The sequence below is a fragment of the Hylaeus volcanicus genome, chromosome 1, assembly GCF_026283585.1.
Source record: "Hylaeus volcanicus isolate JK05 chromosome 1, UHH_iyHylVolc1.0_haploid, whole genome shotgun sequence".
Taxonomy (NCBI): domain Eukaryota; kingdom Metazoa; phylum Arthropoda; class Insecta; order Hymenoptera; family Colletidae; genus Hylaeus; species Hylaeus volcanicus.
The window spans coordinates 13,841,233-13,859,037 of NC_071976.1; the positions used below are offsets into that span (position 1 = coordinate 13,841,233).

A 17,805-nucleotide genomic window follows, 5' to 3' on the forward strand; every position below is an offset into this window, starting at 1 on the left:
TGTAGGTATAATAACCAGCCGAGGTGTCGATTCTAAGTTTACATGCGGCTCCAGCCGAGCGCGAATATAGAAAGAGACAGAGAGAGGAAAGCGAAAGAGAGAGGAGAGAGAGAGAGAGAGAGAGAGAGAGAGAGAGATCCAAGGCACGAAGCTAGGAACCAAAACATATAGGCGGGCGCGAGACAATACTAATGTAACAATAAAACTTTTTTATTTATTAATTTTTTTAAATCTAACTTTTTCTAATGTGTTTGTAAGATTTTTATGATTATAATGAGACCAAACACGATATACATACAGCGAAACAGGAAAGTATTTGGCTATTTGTTTGTATTTTATATTTCATATTACCTCTTATATCAAAATTTTTTTTTATAAATTATACAAGATGTTCGGCAACCGAACAAAGTATAAAATAAGAATAAAAAAAATACACAGCAGCTTGGAATCGAACTAGCGACATTTTATGTACGATACTACGATCAGTGATACCAGCCGGGCCGGGTTTATTCGCCCATGTACTGTCAGGATGACCGTTAACAGTGTCGTCTCCAGGGTAACAGGTGTGGGGTGCTATAGCTATTGTGGCTATGAGCGCGAAATCATGAATATATGTAAAAGTATGCAGGCGTAATTAAGATACACCTTTTTAGTCGTGCGTATACTTCATTGATGCTATGTTCGCTGCGCGTGCGCGAAAAAACCCAGCCGACTACGATACCTGCGAATCAAGTCGAAAAGCGTGTTTAGATGGTCGACACGGTAACAGAAAGGAAGACGACGACAGCGCTGCGGTGGAAAGCACGATATTGAGGCAGCCATGTTGGCATATGAATCGTCTCAATCGTAGCGACACCACCAATGTAATTTTATTGTAACTTTAAACGTATTTTTAGCACGTTTCAAAAGCGAATTGCAAAATGTGTAACTGTCCCCCGCAACGGTATTTTATAAGGAACAGTTTAAAAAAAAAATCAGCCGGAAAGGTCGCTTCCTTGCCTCATAAAATTACAATGACTGTTTGGAAAATTACAAATGTTTGACATCATTCTGTCTTTGTCTCTCTTCCGATTGTTGTATCTCCCTCTCTGTCACAGCATCATTGGAGAGACAAGGATCTATTTATCCTTGTCCCAGAGCTTCCTACTTTTTCCGCAACTGTCGCTGAAGTCAACTCGGAGTTTGGCTGGGTCTCCTCGTGATTCCATAATTTTTATAAGATAAAGATAAAGATAATTTTTATAAGATAAAGTATGCCAAAAATAAATGTGTTTTCAAATAATCATACATATGTTTACTATGTGTAAATATTTGGGTAAATAATACATGACCCAATAGAATATCATTGGACCACTATATCCCTAGCCAGGGGTGTATCGTAGGTTTGAGGAAAGTGTGTTGATAAATGTGTTTTACATATATTTCATATTTGTCGTCGAATAAATCTTTGTTCGACAGTTATAAAATAAAAATAAAGAAAAAGTATCTGTATTCTATTTTTTATTCAAACAATTTTTTTTTTATCCAGATAATGCCCATTTCTGACTTGAGAATCACTGGGAAGTGGCTGCGAAAGCAGCCAATGCAAATGCGGCTGCGCCCGTATACGACAAGCGGCCTCGAGGCGCTGCTCGCGCACGAATTCTTCGGTCTTTTTGCTTCCCATTTTGTGCCGTGCAGTACGTCCACCGAAGTACTGACGTTTCGCTGTGCCATCGCATGGCCGACGTGTGCATACCGAGGTTCACTTTCGCGTGGTACCCGCTGTGTCACAAGTATCGTATTTAAACACGTAACGCTTGTGGCAAACCATCAACGATTACCGATCAGAAAGTGAGTGAAAAGTGTATTATCCACGGGTGTTTCGTTACGTTGGGAACCGAACGGGAACTATCTGCCGAACACGTTCTTTCTGACATAATCCGGTATAAACTGGATTGAAGCAGATTCATCGATAAATGGATTGATCATTCGTTTCAGAGAAAAATTCATAGATCCGGCCTTTCACATCGACGTGGACCACCTTTTCCATACTTCGGACCCCGTTGGTGGTAAAAAATTAATTTATTGGGAACCCCGTAAGCCCGCGACCACGCGACACAACGCTCAGCAATGTCCAACGAGGAGACTTCCGCCGACCGCAATGTCGAGATCTGGAAGATCAAGAAACTCATAAAAAGTCTCGAAATGGCTAGAGGGTAAGTAGGTCGAAATTAATGTTGCCGCGCCTCTTGTTATCAGCTGTTCGATTTTCTATTCGCACATATGTTTTAAAGAGCATGCGGTAAGTAGGAAATTAACGGACCTCCGTTTCACTTGTGAATATGAATTTCACGTGACCTCACGGGAAAGGAATATTTTGGGATTTCTAACATTCAAATAAATATATTAAAGTTTTTATGGTTTATCATTGAATTTTCAATTGTATCACAAGAGTAAAGGTTTTGTTGGTATGGTACTCACACAATCTTATATAAGCTAATTGATCCCGAATATATTATTTTTATGATATTTGAGTAGTATTAAGCATCGTTAAATTTGTGTATACATCTGTTCACAGGAATGGGACTAGCATGATTTCGCTAATCATTCCCCCAAAGGATCAAATATCAAGAGTGAGCAAAATGTTAGCGGACGAGTTTGGAACTGCGTCGAATATCAAATCTCGTGTAAATAGATTATCCGTTTTGGGTGCAATCACATCTGTACAACATAGGCTAAAATTATATACTAAAGGTAATTTCGTTAATGTTATTATTATAATTTGATTATATTTTATGAATACATATATAATGCAAACATTAAATGAATAGCTTTGCATAACGATTTATGTGCAATGCTCATTTAATTGAACAGTTATTTGGATAAGTTTTTATTCATTCAATGTAAACTACAGTTACATGGTATAATTCAATTTGTAATTTTTATTGAAATAATGAAGCAAAAATTGTTATTAGAAATTTGTAATATAAATACGAATCTTATCCATCCCTGTTTTCAGAATACAATTATGTAATTAGAGTATGATTATGTTATAACCTTCAACTGTATGAAGTATATATCGTTTATTTCAGTGCCTCCAAATGGCCTGGTAATATATTGTGGTACCATTGTAACAGAAGAAGGAAAAGAGAAGAAAGTGAACATTGATTTTGAACCTTTTAAACCTATTAATACTTCTCTCTATCTTTGTGATAATAAGGTACTTTTTTCTTTCTTATTGTGTGCAAAATATTTCTATCTAGACTAATTGCAGTGACATAAATTTTAACGTATATCTCAATATTTTTTAGTTTCACACAGAAGCGCTTACAGCGTTGCTCGCTGATGATAACAAATTCGGTTTTATAGTCATGGACGGTAATGGTGCACTGTTTGGTACTCTTCAAGGAAATACTCGTGAAGTCCTGCATAAATTTACTGTAGACCTTCCAAAGAAGCATGGTATATAAATAATTAGTGGAATAATAAGAATATTATTTCATGCTTGTTAGAAAATTAATTTGTTTATAATTAGTCTTTACAAGCAACCAAATTGTGTTTACTAATTAATTTCTACATTATTGCTTCATGTAGAGATTATATTTGTTAAACAAATGTTTACTTTCAAATATTAAGATATCTTATAAAATTTAATTTCAGGCAGAGGTGGACAATCGGCTCTCCGTTTCGCTCGATTGCGTATGGAAAAGCGACATAACTATGTTCGGAAAGTTGCAGAAGTAGCCACTCAGCTGTACATTAGTAACGATAAACCTAACATCGCTGGTTTAATTTTAGCGGGTAGTGCTGATTTTAAGACAGAACTTAGTCAATCCGACATGTTTGATCCTGTAAGTTTGTATACATTGGTTTATAGATATATATCACAATCAGTAAAACGTATATTTTTAACGTAAATTGTATCTTCACACAATAATACAAAATATTCCTGTAGCCATTACTTTTTTTAATTTTTACTTATCATTAAGGAGCGAGAAATGTTTCTAATGGTGCATTAATCATTTCCATTTTATTTTTCTAGAGATTGCAAGCAAAAGTTATAAAATTAGTAGATGTTTCGTATGGTGGAGAAAATGGTTTCAATCAGGCTATTGAACTAGCTGCTGAATCTTTGCAAAATGTAAAATTCATTCAAGAAAAGAAATTAATTGGTGAGTATATATTTGGAGTTACATAATTCATGAAAAATGTGTCTAACTATATAATTTTATAAAAAAAGATAAAAGTGTAAAGTCAAAATTAAATAATATGCTTGGTTTTGTTTAGGTCGTTATTTTGATGAAATCTCACAAGATACGGGAAAATATTGTTTTGGTGTAGAAGATACGTTAAGAGCTTTAGAATTAGGTAGTGTGGAAACCCTTATCTGTTGGGAAAACTTAGATATTCAACGATACGTTTTAAAGAACCATACAAATGCTGAGGAAAAAGTTTTACATCTAACGCCGGAACAAGAAAAAGACAAAACTCATTTTACTGATAAAGAGGTACGTTAAAAATATCTTGGTACCGTTAATTATATGATTATAAACGAATAACATTGAATCTTCTTAATTATATTTAGAGCGGAGTAGAATTGGAACTTGTAGAGTGCCAACCCCTGCTTGAATGGCTTGCAAACAATTATAAAAGCTTTGGTGCCACCTTGGAAATCATAACAGATAAATCTCAGGAAGGTTCTCAATTTGTAAGAGGTTTTGGCGGCATTGGAGGTAAGTTCACTTTTCTCCTGTTTTTGTTGATCTTAACTTTAACTCGACTGACAGTAATATACACGTGGTACGATGATTTGTACTCATCTATACAGTCTGTGTACTAACAGAAACGCGGCTGATTCCATCCTAAATAGTTAACGACTAACAAGAAACATTCGCGAAGTGTCTGATACTGATTTTGATAGAACTTTCCTAGTTTATAAACTAATGCCAAAATTAATGGACACATAATTTTTTTAATTGTGGTAACTCAAGTTTAATCAACTAATTGCCCTCCAGTTACAACCCTCTGATCCTAACCTCTGAACTATTTTAAACGCAAAATAGTTTTTTAGAACAGAAAATAATGTTACACACGTTAATAAAAAGTAATTTTTATCGTTTTATTTTTCTTAATTTTTTAAATTACCGATACTGAAATAACTAAGGATGTGAGCTATTTTTATCTACATAGAATATTTAAATGCTTGTTACTAATTGTCGATGTGTATGTAATATTCTATGTTGCCGTCACCAGAGTCCATACCCGCTGGAGGACCAGTTTTTGTTCTTTCTTGCGCATCGTTGCTCTGATTGGTGCCCTCATATTCCCACTCCTACACCCACGCACATACGCGTAGTGTCTTGTGCTGTGGTGACGCGGCGTCCCTGACACCAAAGTCGACCATTTGAGGCATTGTATATATTAAACACTGTTCCTTTCATATTCCATGAATTCCATCCATTTCACCGTACTTTTGTTTCACTCCGTATATTGACCACAGTCAATGAAGGGGGTTAGGAATCCGCGGAGTGGGATTATCGAGTTTCGATAAGTTCCCCCCACTACCTTTTAACCTGCGCGAAGCAGGTATGGACTCTGGTGACGGCAAGTATATACTTTTAATGTACTTACTAACCATATTCTTTCCTTTTTGTCTTTCTTATCTCTTTGTTTCTCTTATGTTTATAAAAAATGTTTATAATGAATAAATAAATTTTAATGTCAAATAAAAATAATTATAAATGATCATAAATTTAGTACATGGAAAGTTTACTTTCTTGTCTTCATGAAAATGTTGATAACCTAGAATGAGAGCAAAAAATACGACCTATTATACAAGTATATTATTAGTATATCCGCCATGTTAATTTTTGTTAAAATACAAATAAAATTGCCTAATAAACGCTCTTGAGGCTAAAATAGTTACTCAGATAGTATCAGAAGGATAAAACTTTGACAAATAATTACATCTCTTAAACTTCTCTATCACTATAACTGATAAAATACGCGTCTCTTACTTTTAGTTGTTCTGCAAACCAGTAGAGTTTTATCAATATTGGTGTCTAATACTTTGCAGATGTTCTTTGTATTAGTAAAGTACATAAGTTTAATAGTTGTGTATACCTAGGAAAATTTTATCTTTTCTTAAAGTGTAACTCAGAATGGGGGATTTTCTCGGACTAGTTTTTTATTTGTGAAACATATTTAGATAGGATCGTAATTCATATAAAAACTTAAATGAAAGAGTGGTATAGAAGTATCAAGAAAGGTCTTTATCAAGATATTACACGAGTTCGCATATATGTATATGTGAAAAGTAAATGGTATTAAAAGACAGTTAGAAACATTATCATTAATTATTGAGTATATCTTGATGCATAGGAATCCTCCGCTACAAAGTTGATTTCCAGTCACTGCAGGCTGATGAGCCTCTTGATGATGTTGACCTCGATGATTACTAATTTCATCTGTGAAATACTCAAAGTTGACCAGGTAGCTCTTTCTCTGTCTTGAGTGCATTCGTTTATATTTCGTGTATCATAGAACATATTACTTTCAGAACTGGACAAATTTATCAAGGCATTTATAACTTTCATATTAGCATACATAAAAAATGAATAAAATGATCATATATAATATTGTGATTGTATGTACTATTCTGTGAAAATTTATGTAACATTAAACCTTTATACATTAGGTATAATTAACCATTAGTAATTTAACTAACCGTCATATGTTAAACTCTGTCTTTACGAGTATTTGTATTTTAAATACAGATATAATATGTCAATTTGTAACATAAATAATGGACTCATCATGAAGAGATCATTTTTTATCTTGCAATTGCTATTATTTTATTACTATTGTAACGTTATTATCGGGAATTATAAGACTTCTTTGGTAAATCATTGAAGTTTTGTGATATGAACAACGAAACAAATGCATTCAACGTATAATTAAGAACTACCCGATAAATTTGTCCAAAAATATTTGCAGTTTCTTCTGTTGGGTTTCTCACTGAATAGTATAGTTCGATACTTCTGTGCAGATCTGTAGTATATATTATACATATATATGTCTCTTCTGATGAGTTTGAATGTGAATATAGATATTTTTAGTTCAAAATTCCGAGGTATATAATGTTTATTTTCACAAATAAAAAGCCTGGAAACTGCTATCTTCTTTTTTTCTTGGTGGTACAAAAATAAAGAAAATCTTGTATATATATGAGATATGGATATTTGTATTTAAAAATGGTGAGTTAAAGTATTTCAATATGTAAATTTTATGTCTTGAACATTCTTAGATCTGTTCTTACTACTTAGTGATTATACATTACATTGTTAGTGATAAAATCAAGTTGTAGACATTATACACAATGATCAGTATACAGACAAAATTAGTACTGCTTAGTTTTATAAACAGTTATTTTTATTTCTACATAATGCACCTTATTCTTTATTTGTGTTGCATATTTACATATTTAAAATCAATTACAACACGGATTATTCATACATATTTTTAATGATTTGTTTACACAAAATAACGTTTTCTCAAAAATTTTGTTTCTGAAACAGTCACGAAAACTTCGAAATTAGTGTAAATAATTTTTATGCTTTGATAAAATTATAGACATATGTGTATTAGTGATATGATAATAAATATTTATAGCTATGATAATGCTTTAGTATGAAGAACAACGATTTATAAGAAATTCATTTGATAGGAACATCTAGCTCTTGATGGTAGTATTTCATACATGCATAAGTCTTAAACGGATTTAACAAAATTATACAGTATGTGTGAAGAATACGTATATATATCTGATTTTCGACATAATACTGAAACCACTATTTCTTCTTTTATTCTGATGTAGACATACCTAGGAAATTTTTGTCATTTGCATGCAAAGCTTCTTAGACTGTCTATGTTTCATGTTGAACGGTAGTTGAATAGTATGTACTTCACGAACATCATGTAATATGTCATTTTGAATGTTAATTCCATGCAAATATTAAATTGACATATTATTTCAGCAAGCCCGTCAAATAATTATTTAGTACATCTTTCAAATTATGCTTAGTGTTAGATAAATAAGTGTTTACAGTGTCTCTAATTTTTTATGTATATGAATATACATATTTTATAATTAAATTAACAATCTTAATTAGTGTGCAGATGTTATTTCAAATATATATTTCTCAATTAGAATTGTGATTACAATATCAATATGTAGAATTTTAACAATATTTTATTTAAAACAAAAGCAAAACTTTTAAAATCAAGTACCATATTATTAAAAAATATTTTTGTATCATTACATATTTAGTATGTTTTTATATGTGAATGCTTTCTTACTGCTTGTTTAAAACCCTAATCATTTATATTGCTTTCTGTATATTGTGCAATAGGCAAATAGTAAGTTCATCAACAAAGAAAAATACCATAATCTTATATTATCTGTAAATATTAATAAAACAACACTACATACAGTAACATTGCTATAAAAGAATGCAAAGAAGTTAAATATTAATTTTTGCAATAAAAGTATTGAGAATAAAACTTTGCTGATGGATGCGAAAAATAACTAAATAATCAATGTTTATGTAATAACTAGCTAGGTTTTGTTAAGTAGTTAGTGTATTTGATCAAGCATAAGTACTAATTGATGATTTGTTTCTATCAGCTTGCATATTGGGAAAGGTATAGTAATTGCTTTCTACTAATTTAGTGAGACAAGAAGAAGCAGTGAACTTGAGTCGTTATTAAATCTTATTGCATTTGTCTATCATTAAATATATTATTTTTGCTTTAGAATGTTATACATTGTATTTAAAAAAAAAAAAAACATTTTATTTGCTAATATAGAAGTTTTTTTTTCGTATCATTAACAATGTTATTGAGATCTAGTTATTAACATTACAGTACTACATTAATGCGCAAAACTTAGCGGACAAACTTTTAAACGGTTCGAAAACATGGAAGTTTTTAACCGATTGGAATTAAACTCCATGAGGAGTAGTTTTGAAGTGTCCTCTGGTCGTGTGTAAAGTTACATGGGCGAGGGTTGATGGGAAGGGGTTAATTCACCCCCTTAAAGGGGGGCGCGTCGAAAAACGTCACTTCTAAAGGTGCCAGAGATGACGGAAGGGGTTGAAAAAATTAAAAAAACATTTAGGCCGACTCTGTTTGATACCCTCTACAAAATGCACCCCTTGAAATCGCTCTCGGACAAACTCACCCCTCACACACACCCCACCCCCTCTAAAATTCACAATTTTTGGACGATGGTCTTGATTTTGGACTCAATGCAGTCTCTGGGCTCCTCTGATCCAGAAAATGCCATCGCCCATACCGTGCTCCTCATAGGCACCCTTAGCGGGGGGGGGGGGGGGGCCGCCCGCAAATTTTCAACCACCTTCGTAAGGGAGCACTTCCACACATCGGAAGGCGATGAAATTCATCATGTTTGTTCTCGATACGTTAAGGATCAATGCCGAAAAGGTCCCGTTTCCCACGGTTAGCCCACGGCAAATTGGGGTCCGGTCTGGTCTGACCACGTACGACTGCAGGCCCTCGCTCTGCTTCTAAATGCCGGCTCACTTACTACTCTTTCAAATCTGCTCCGATTTGACAACGAAAGCGTCATTGAAAAAATCTGAATTTCTGGGGACTTGTTAATAAAGCATTCGCGCATCCGATACCATGAACGGCGTTGACGTAGGGTTGCTCGTTCACCCTGCAGATGGGCCTGAAGTTGGGGGTGGGTTTTCCAAAAAAAAACGACATTTTCGTATTTTATTGCCAGTCACGCGGGAAAAAGACATCAAAACTGTGGCAGCCCGATGCCCTGGACTGTTGTCCACGACATGTAATCCACGCAACGTGGCAACGTTCCAACCATTACATTGGGGGGTGGACCACCCCTAACTCTGCCCTCCCCCCTTCAGCTCCGGTGGCAGTTTTCGAAACGGGACCTTTTCGGCATTGATCCTTAACGTATCGAGAACAAACATGGTGAATTTCATCGCCCTCCGATGTGTGGAAGTGCTCCCTTACGAAGGTGGTTGAAAATTTGCGAGCTGCCGCCCCCCCCCCCCCCCCCCAAGGGTGCCTATAGGGTGCACGGTATGAGTGATAGCATTTTCTGGATCAGTGGAGCCCAGAGACTGCATTGAGTCCAAAATCAAGACCATCGTCCAAAAATTGTGAATTTTAGAGGGGGTGGGGTGTGTGTGAGGGGTGAGTTTGTCCGAGAGCGATTTCAAGGGGTGCATTTTGTAGAGGGTATCAAACAGAGTCGGCCTAAATGTTTTTTTAATTTTTTCAACCCCTTCCGTCATCTCTGGCACCTTTAGAAGTGACGTTTTTCGACGCGCCCCCCTTTAAGGGGGTGAATTAACCCCTTCCCATCAACCCTCGCCCATGTAACTTTACACACGACCAGAGGACACTTCAAAACTACTCCTCATGGAGTTTAATTCCAATCGGTTAAAAACTTCCATGTTTTCGAACCGTTTAAAAGTTTGTCCGCTAAGTTTTGCGCATTAGTGTATATTTATTCTGTTGTTTTCGTTATTTGTAAGATTGCTATTACTTAGATGTATCAGTATTTAAATAAAAAAATTGTAATATATTGTACTTTTAAAAATACTGAAAATCGTTTATTTATTTATGTTCTGTTTTATTATAGTTTTATTATTATATCTATTCATATTAGAGTCTTTTGCTGGTTATGTGAAATATTTTTAGTAGTGATAAATTAGTATACAATTGTTTAAACTATAATTCAAAGAATATGATATTCATTACATGTATAACATTCACTTACTTTTATGATACTATTATTAATATATTTCTACGTATTATTTGTATGTTATGATAGCAGCCTCTAAATTATGTTCAATTGCATCGCATAATTATCGCAATAACAGTGCGTTGTTCATGAACAATGTTCATGAACATTATTAATTATCATTGAATTCTAATTTGACCAATCATTTTTTAAATATGCGTATGCTATATATTAAAATTACTATCTTTGTGGCAAAAATTGAAAAACATTGCAAGCAATATGTTATGCATGATTAATAACTATCATATCAATGCTATTTATGATTATATTCATACAGATAATTAGAAATCATAAATTTTATCATATTAACTAGTTCATGAAACGTTTTTTGATATAGCATTGTTTATAATATATTAATAAGATATTTTAATTTCTTTCCGTTTACTGGCCATAGTAAAGCATATTAATTTAATTTGTACCTACTAAAGCAGTATTTCCACACATGTATTTTACAGGTATATTGCGGTACAAAGTGGACTTTCAAAGTATGCAGCTGGAAGATGTTGAAGTTGATAGTTTTGATCTGGATGACTATTAAATCTGTGACTCAACAGACAGTTCTTTTAACTTCAGAAGAAAACATGAGTATATGTTTTCCCTTGCATCATATGGAAGAGAGGCACATAGGAGAACGTGATCACAAAATTATCATATGATGCAACACACATCATGAAATCATTCATTAAAGTTCATTCAAAGAATTTGCAATCGATACACAAAAGTGAGATGCACAACATGTGGCGCGCTAATGAGTAATACATGTCCATGAAGAAAAAAAGGCAACTCGAAGACTGTGACACTTAATTAAGCCAGCTTGATACCTGCCTATCTCACACAACATTACCTTATATTACAATTATATTCTTTAATTATTCACATGGATTTATTTAATTAATTATACACTCGCTACAGAGCTGCATATATTTGTACAGTATATAATTTGGGACGTCTTAATTTTGTATCAAATTGATATTTATCATCTCATCGTGAATTTTATGATACAAAATAAAAAAGAAGAGTACTCTAACAACACGAGGATATAGCGTTATATTTGTTCAGACACAATCATAGATGAGTTATAATAAACTGATTATCATAAACATGAAGTTGAGTATCGTACATTCTATACCAATTACTAAATTCATATGAATAATAAAGAGTTCTGTACATAGACTTAAATTTTTAATGGCACTGTTGCCTTAGACATAAGTTAAGGTCGCGTAATATCCCGGGAAAATAAAACCTTTCCGTCTCATCGAGTGATACACATATAAACATAAGAGATAATTTTCGTAATCTGTATTAACTTCGCTGGCTTTCGACTCTTATATTTTGTACACTCACGATTGTATATAATAAATGCTTCGCATGTGTATCGAGTTATCTCTTTGATTGTTATAACGGTGCACTCCATTAGTAAAGACGTATTTTCTGCAATATTTAAGTGGCAGTTATTACAAAAAATATTACAAAATTATTTTAAAATTGTTAATTTAACTTGCTTATTCATATGATGCCTTTGTAATAAACAATAATATGTATGTGTAAATGTGAGAAGAATGATACGTGCAATTTTGGTGAAGTATCTTTTATGAAATATCGCTGTATAGTAAAGGAAGATTCTTGTGAATGTTGTGAAATCTTTTGGTGAAAATAATGTATTGTTAATTAATAGTATAATTAGGTTATTTATACTATTATACCGTACGTGATGCAGGGGGTAAAACTTTATGAAAACTTCATCAAAATAGAACGTTCAACAAAAGATGATCTGGCTTATGGTATGTGCACAACGAATTCCGAATGATGGTTTAAAAGTATTGTATCTGTGTATTGTCTTCACGACACTAATGTGTTAAATGTCGGCTTAATGTTTCTTTTAATTTTTATATGTAAACATTCTTTCAATAGGTATCTAGTTAATTATTTATTACTATGTCGGTGCGATTATTTCTTCTGCATAACAGAAGCTTGTTTTAAGTATGCAAGTCCTAGTTCTGTAAGAACACGATGAACATTAGAGAGAGAGACTAGGAAAAGCCGTGTAATCTTTGTAATCTTCTTTTACTCTTTTAAGGTAAGAATAAAAACAGGGAAAGCGAGTGTGCAAGAGAACGCATGAAAGAAAAGGAGACGTTGTCCATACATCTCATTTAAACAGAATCAATAACGTACTTAGATTATGGCTTGCCTATGATCTCTTCTACAAGCATAGTTGTATAAAATATGCCGACAAATTTATAATTTTTTGGAAATCTTATTCTCATGTATTGCACTAGTTAAACATTTTTGTTCCTTCAAAAGTTACTTTATATCTGACAAGGCAATACAAAGATGTAATCGTTATAAGATTTTGCTTAATCAAATTTCTCAAAGTACGGATTTAATACCTCATATTTTGTATGTATTATGCGCGTAAAGTATACTTGTGCGATGCCCTAAAAATTTAATTCGTTTTCACCAAGGTGACCACGAGAATACGTAGAGTTATGAATTTCAAGTTAAAGATTGGGTGTTGGCCGTACCTTGATATACGATTTACTGAAAATAATGTTCTGTGAAGTGATAAAGGGGGATATTGAAATAGTGATTTATATGATTGCAACGCAACACTATGCGACACACGAATAGTTTATATGAAATACATTCTGATTATAAAGATACAAGTTATTACCTTGGGTGAATCCATATTATTAATTTACCTATATAACTTCTTTTACTTTTAAATCGTTAATCCGCAAATGTTCGATAAATTTTGTATTAATCTTTATTTCTATAATAATTTCAATATGCATGATAATTTATACTGTTTCTTTTTCACTTAAGAATGTAAGATTAATGAGATTGTATTCCAATTCCTTTTTTTAACTTTATAAACATATAAAGCAATAGAACGTATTTTTGCGCCTCGTTAACGATACTAGGTAATTAGTAATCACCCGACGATGAAACATTATTTTTGATCCCCCTTTTTTCACATCAACATTACTCCAGAATTATAAACAAGAATAATTAACGTGTCGTTAATATCAAAGTCTAATAAAAATCTGAATAGAATAGGATACAAAGAAAAATGAATAAGAAGTGAAAATACAATCTATGTTTCTCATGCAAATAATAAGTTGCTATTAGAGTCCGGAAGTGTCATGATAACGTATATTTTCGCGGGGCATTTTCAAAATAAATAATTAGAAGTGTTTAATAGATACAGAGCTCGAATAAATATTGATGAACATAGAATAGTATTCAGTGCATATTCAACATATGCCCCGTGATGGTTTGATGATGAAAGATATTTCCGGGTTCCGATTATAACGTCTCTTTATATTACGATTTTATTAATATTCTCCCTTTTTACAAATATACGTAAATTTCAGTTGTGTAAATTAGTCAAAAAGAGTATGGAATTTTAAATTATCGGTAAGACGTTCGCCTATGCAATAAGGTGCTGTTGAATAGAGAGAGACTGATTTTTTCAATCTATGAATAAATTACAGTCTTATCAATGAAAAGAAACATTGGCATAATAAAAAGGAATTACACAGTGGGACGCATTTTATACTGTTTTTATAGCTGATTGTATCCAGGTATTTCTGCTTAATATGTACATTTTGGACAGAGTTAAATGTATGTATGTCTTTAACTAGTTTAAAAATTATTTTCACCGCGTGAAACTCAAATCACATACACTTACATAAACACAAATATATAATAGTTCCATTGTCATGATTTTTTTATATTTGTATATATCATAAATTGAAGTATTGATATTAAGGACAATAAAATTAAATATATGGTGTTATCTGCACTTGTAACATACAGTATAAAGACCTAGAAGGATACCTTAAAAAGATATATAAAATATTTAAAAAATCACTATTTATTATAGTTTAAAAATTTCAATTAACTATGTATTATGTACAATTTAATACAATATTATTTTATTTGTTGTTTGTATCTGGTACTAAGAGATTAAGACTGGCATCTTTAATGATTGATCCTATATGGGATTCTTCATCTCCGCGAATAGATAATGGAATTACATTGATATTTGTTTTTCTTTCATCCATCATTGCAGCTCTTGTCCAATTTGAACTGCTGCATTTTATACAACTATGCGAAGGTATTCTATCTAAACTTACTGTTCTATTTCCACAATCTCTGCATTTAAAGAATCTTTTCGTCGCATCTGTAACTCGCAATGGATGTTTCTGCTCTTTGCACATGTCAGAAGCAGAAAATGATGTATATTTACAAACTAAACATCTAACAGCTTTACAAGAAATCTTATAAGTAGTCAACATTTTTTGCTCCATTCTTTCTGTTATTTCTAACTTATTGAAATATTTTTCCTTCTCCTGCTCATAAGACTTTTCAATAAGGTCGGCATGAGCAGATTTGGCTTCCAACATTTCTTTAAATTTATCTGATATCGTATTTAGTTTTTTCATTACTTGTTCTTCACAGACATCCGATTCCCTAGGTCGCTTTTTACCTTTCTCAATCTTTTCTTCTTTACTCAATCGTACTTTATTAGGATCTTTAGGTTTAATTTTACCATTTTCTTGTACCCATTTAATAGCATTACTTTTAACAGAGTAGACTTGTCTTCTAGTTATTGGTGTTGATAAATCTATGGTTCCTCCAACGCAACCAACGCCTAAACGAGGATTTGAAAGCGAAGAAGAAAGTATGTTTAAATCTTTTTTCACTACATTCTTTTGTTTACAGGCATATGATTTCAATAGTGCAGATGATATGGGTTCATCTTTTTCATTAGAAGATGATTGTGATAGAACAGCAGCTTTCCAGCCCCTTGATTGACTTATCTGTTTAAAGTTCTGTTTTATTTGTTGTTCAGGTGAATTTGCTGTTTTACAGTTTTCACTGTTTATTAGTTTTGCACTAGTTGAATTTTCAGTCTTCTGGCTACCTGAAAGTAATGCTAAACGTTTGGCATCTTTTGCCTCTAATTGTTTATTTTTTACAGCAACAATAGCATTAAATTCTGGGAAATTACTATTAAGTGGTTTTCGTTGTTGAGTTTTATTCTTTAGCATATCTATTGAAAATTTCTGCGTGTTGCTAAATGATTGAAGCTCTGATCTTTGAGAGCACTTCTTATATTCTTGTTGAACATGATATATACAAAACTCACAGCGACTAACATTTATGATAGCATTACATGGTTCACCATTTTTTTTTTTTGATTTACATTTTCCCATATCTTTAGATTTACCAAGAATCATAACTTTTTGAGCATTACTAACAGACAATGTGGCTAAATCTGTATTATCTTTAGATTCTAAAACATTAGGATTAAGAATACCTATTATAGTTCCGATAGTAGTTTTCCAAAACATTTTATATGCACCACTGAACATGAAAAGGCATATTGTATTTATGTTATCTGATAAATCACTTATTTTCCATATACAATACGCACTTCCTTTTTGAGAAGTCCTTGTAGGAGATTTATTTATCAATACTCCTGCTATTACCCAGTCGTTATCTAATTTTTCTGTATTAATATGATATTTAATTTTTGAAACCGGTACTGCCATTTTACCATTCATACGTGCCTTTAACTCTGTGGAAGAAACTATTGGACTAACAATTCTTAATCCAAAGAATGGATCACTGTATATATCTTTTGATGTAACAGGACTATTATTAATTGTATTTACATTTGTAGTCTGTGTTGTAGCACTAAAATTAAATGTTTTGCTACTTCTTTCACAAGGTAGAGATGTGTATTCAGTTTTTTTAGATCCATCCTTCTTTAATAAAGATTTTATATCACGACCATAATTTGTATATTTTTGTTCTTCTAAATGACGCCTATCTTCATCATCTGAAGAATCAAGGTTGTCATCGTAAACTTCACTCTTGTTTTTGTCATTAACTTGTTCGGTTTCATCATCTACTTTAGGTAAATCGTCTAAAAAATTGAAATCTAATTCCTTTAGGGTTCTTTTAGATGGTAATTCATGGTTTTCTTCTACATCATCATTAGCTAAAAGATCATTCAAAACATCACCTACGTCGGAGTCACTGTCGTTATCCATTTTAAATAACTGAAATCAAATAACACATTGCAAAAATTGTACAAATTGAATTAATACTTATTAAATCGTTGAATGCAACAATTCCTAACTAACCTTCGTTGTTTGAGATTATATAAATTTATCTTTGTTTATCACACAAACAAATTAAAGAAAATAATACTTTTAATAATATCATCAATCAACTTAACTAATGTTATTGCTGGTTTCACTGTCAGTCACTGCTAGCAACTGCCAGTACGTTATTGATATGCGGTACATTTCCTGCCCATGTAGCTTTAGCCATTTTTCCCGCCGTTTCTTAATGAGAAAGAAGTCACGTTTCCATTAATGGATTGTAAACTTCTCTTGTGATTCAGTCCATATTTACAAATGTATGACAATATCGAAAGTACTCAAATATGTATAATTAATAATATTATTTGATAAATATTGAAATTTATATTGTATTATTGTAAGATGCGAAGATTTCCGACTGCAGCGCCGCCTGCGGTGGAGTAAGGAATCTCAGCTTATGATATCTCCGCTCTATAGAATAATATTCTTTGGTAGTTTCGTGCTATGCAAGTGTGAAGAATTGGAGATTTTCTACTTGAGCGCTCCGCTTGTACATTGTTGGTACTAAATTACGCGGGCCTTTTTGCGGGATCCCGTAACCACGGTGTAAGAAAGAACTGTCATTCATAGTGCTGTGTGAGTGCGTGTGGTCGATTGTGTGCCCATCGGTATAAAGTAAAAAACTAAACCTTCACTTCATAAGCCCTATCGCTTCATCATATCATACTGTTTATTCACTTTTGCATTACATATTGTATATACCTATACATATACAGTGTGTTCCAGCTTAGTGATACAGCGTTCCAACTCCAAAACTATCGGCTGAATGCAAAATTTCAAATATGG

The 17,805-nt window shown here is 32.7% G+C and overlaps 2 protein-coding genes across 9 annotated transcripts; one reads left to right on the top strand and one right to left on the bottom strand.

Moving 5' to 3' along the window:
• Window positions 1-1,544: 1,544 nt before the first annotated feature.
• LOC128884593 (eukaryotic peptide chain release factor subunit 1) lies at window positions 1,545-12,216 on the top strand. 8 transcript variants are annotated; one of them, XR_008459416.1, is made up of 13 exons: window positions 1,545-1,833; window positions 1,981-2,198; window positions 2,561-2,736; window positions 3,075-3,202; window positions 3,294-3,444; window positions 3,643-3,833; window positions 4,025-4,154; window positions 4,270-4,490; window positions 4,568-4,715; window positions 6,364-6,474; window positions 6,542-7,238; window positions 8,669-8,690; window positions 11,293-12,216. XR_008459416.1 is itself a non-coding variant. In XM_054138071.1 (12 exons), the coding sequence occupies exons 2-10, from the start codon at window positions 2,113-2,115 to the stop codon at window positions 6,441-6,443; spliced, it is 1,311 nt and encodes a 436-aa protein (XP_053994046.1). In that variant the 5' UTR covers window positions 1,545-1,833; window positions 1,981-2,112; the 3' UTR covers window positions 6,444-6,474; window positions 8,669-8,685; window positions 11,293-12,216. The 8 variants fall into 8 exon arrangements, 3 of the variants coding, with proteins under 3 accessions (XP_053994046.1, XP_053994045.1, XP_053994044.1); XR_008459415.1 differs by having other exon boundaries at window positions 8,669-8,685; XR_008459413.1 differs by having other exon boundaries at window positions 6,542-8,690.
• Window positions 12,217-14,699: 2,483 nt separating this feature from the next.
• On the bottom strand, window positions 14,700-17,726 carry LOC128884592 (protein MCM10 homolog). The gene is made up of 2 exons (XM_054138068.1): window positions 16,999-17,726; window positions 14,700-16,914 (listed from the first exon to the last, which is right to left on the bottom strand). The coding sequence occupies exon 2, from the start codon at window positions 16,903-16,905 to the stop codon at window positions 14,779-14,781; it is 2,127 nt and encodes a 708-aa protein (XP_053994043.1). The 5' UTR covers window positions 16,906-16,914; window positions 16,999-17,726; the 3' UTR covers window positions 14,700-14,778.
• Between the last annotated feature and the right edge of the window lie 79 nt (window positions 17,727-17,805).

Excerpts from the sequence above, each read along its gene's own strand:
- LOC128884592 (XM_054138068.1), bottom strand. The coding sequence starts at position 16,905 with ATGGATAACGACAGTGACTCCGACGTAGGTGATGTTTTGAATGATCTT.
- LOC128884593 (XM_054138069.1), top strand. The coding sequence starts at position 2,113 with ATGTCCAACGAGGAGACTTCCGCCGACCGCAATGTCGAGATCTGGAAG. Across the intron at positions 2,199-2,560 it reads AGTCTCGAAATGGCTAGAGG|GAATGGGACTAGCATGATTT; the intron begins GTAAGTAGGTCG and ends ATCTGTTCACAG. Across the intron at positions 4,155-4,269 it reads TCAAGAAAAGAAATTAATTG|GTCGTTATTTTGATGAAATC; the intron begins GTGAGTATATAT and ends GGTTTTGTTTAG.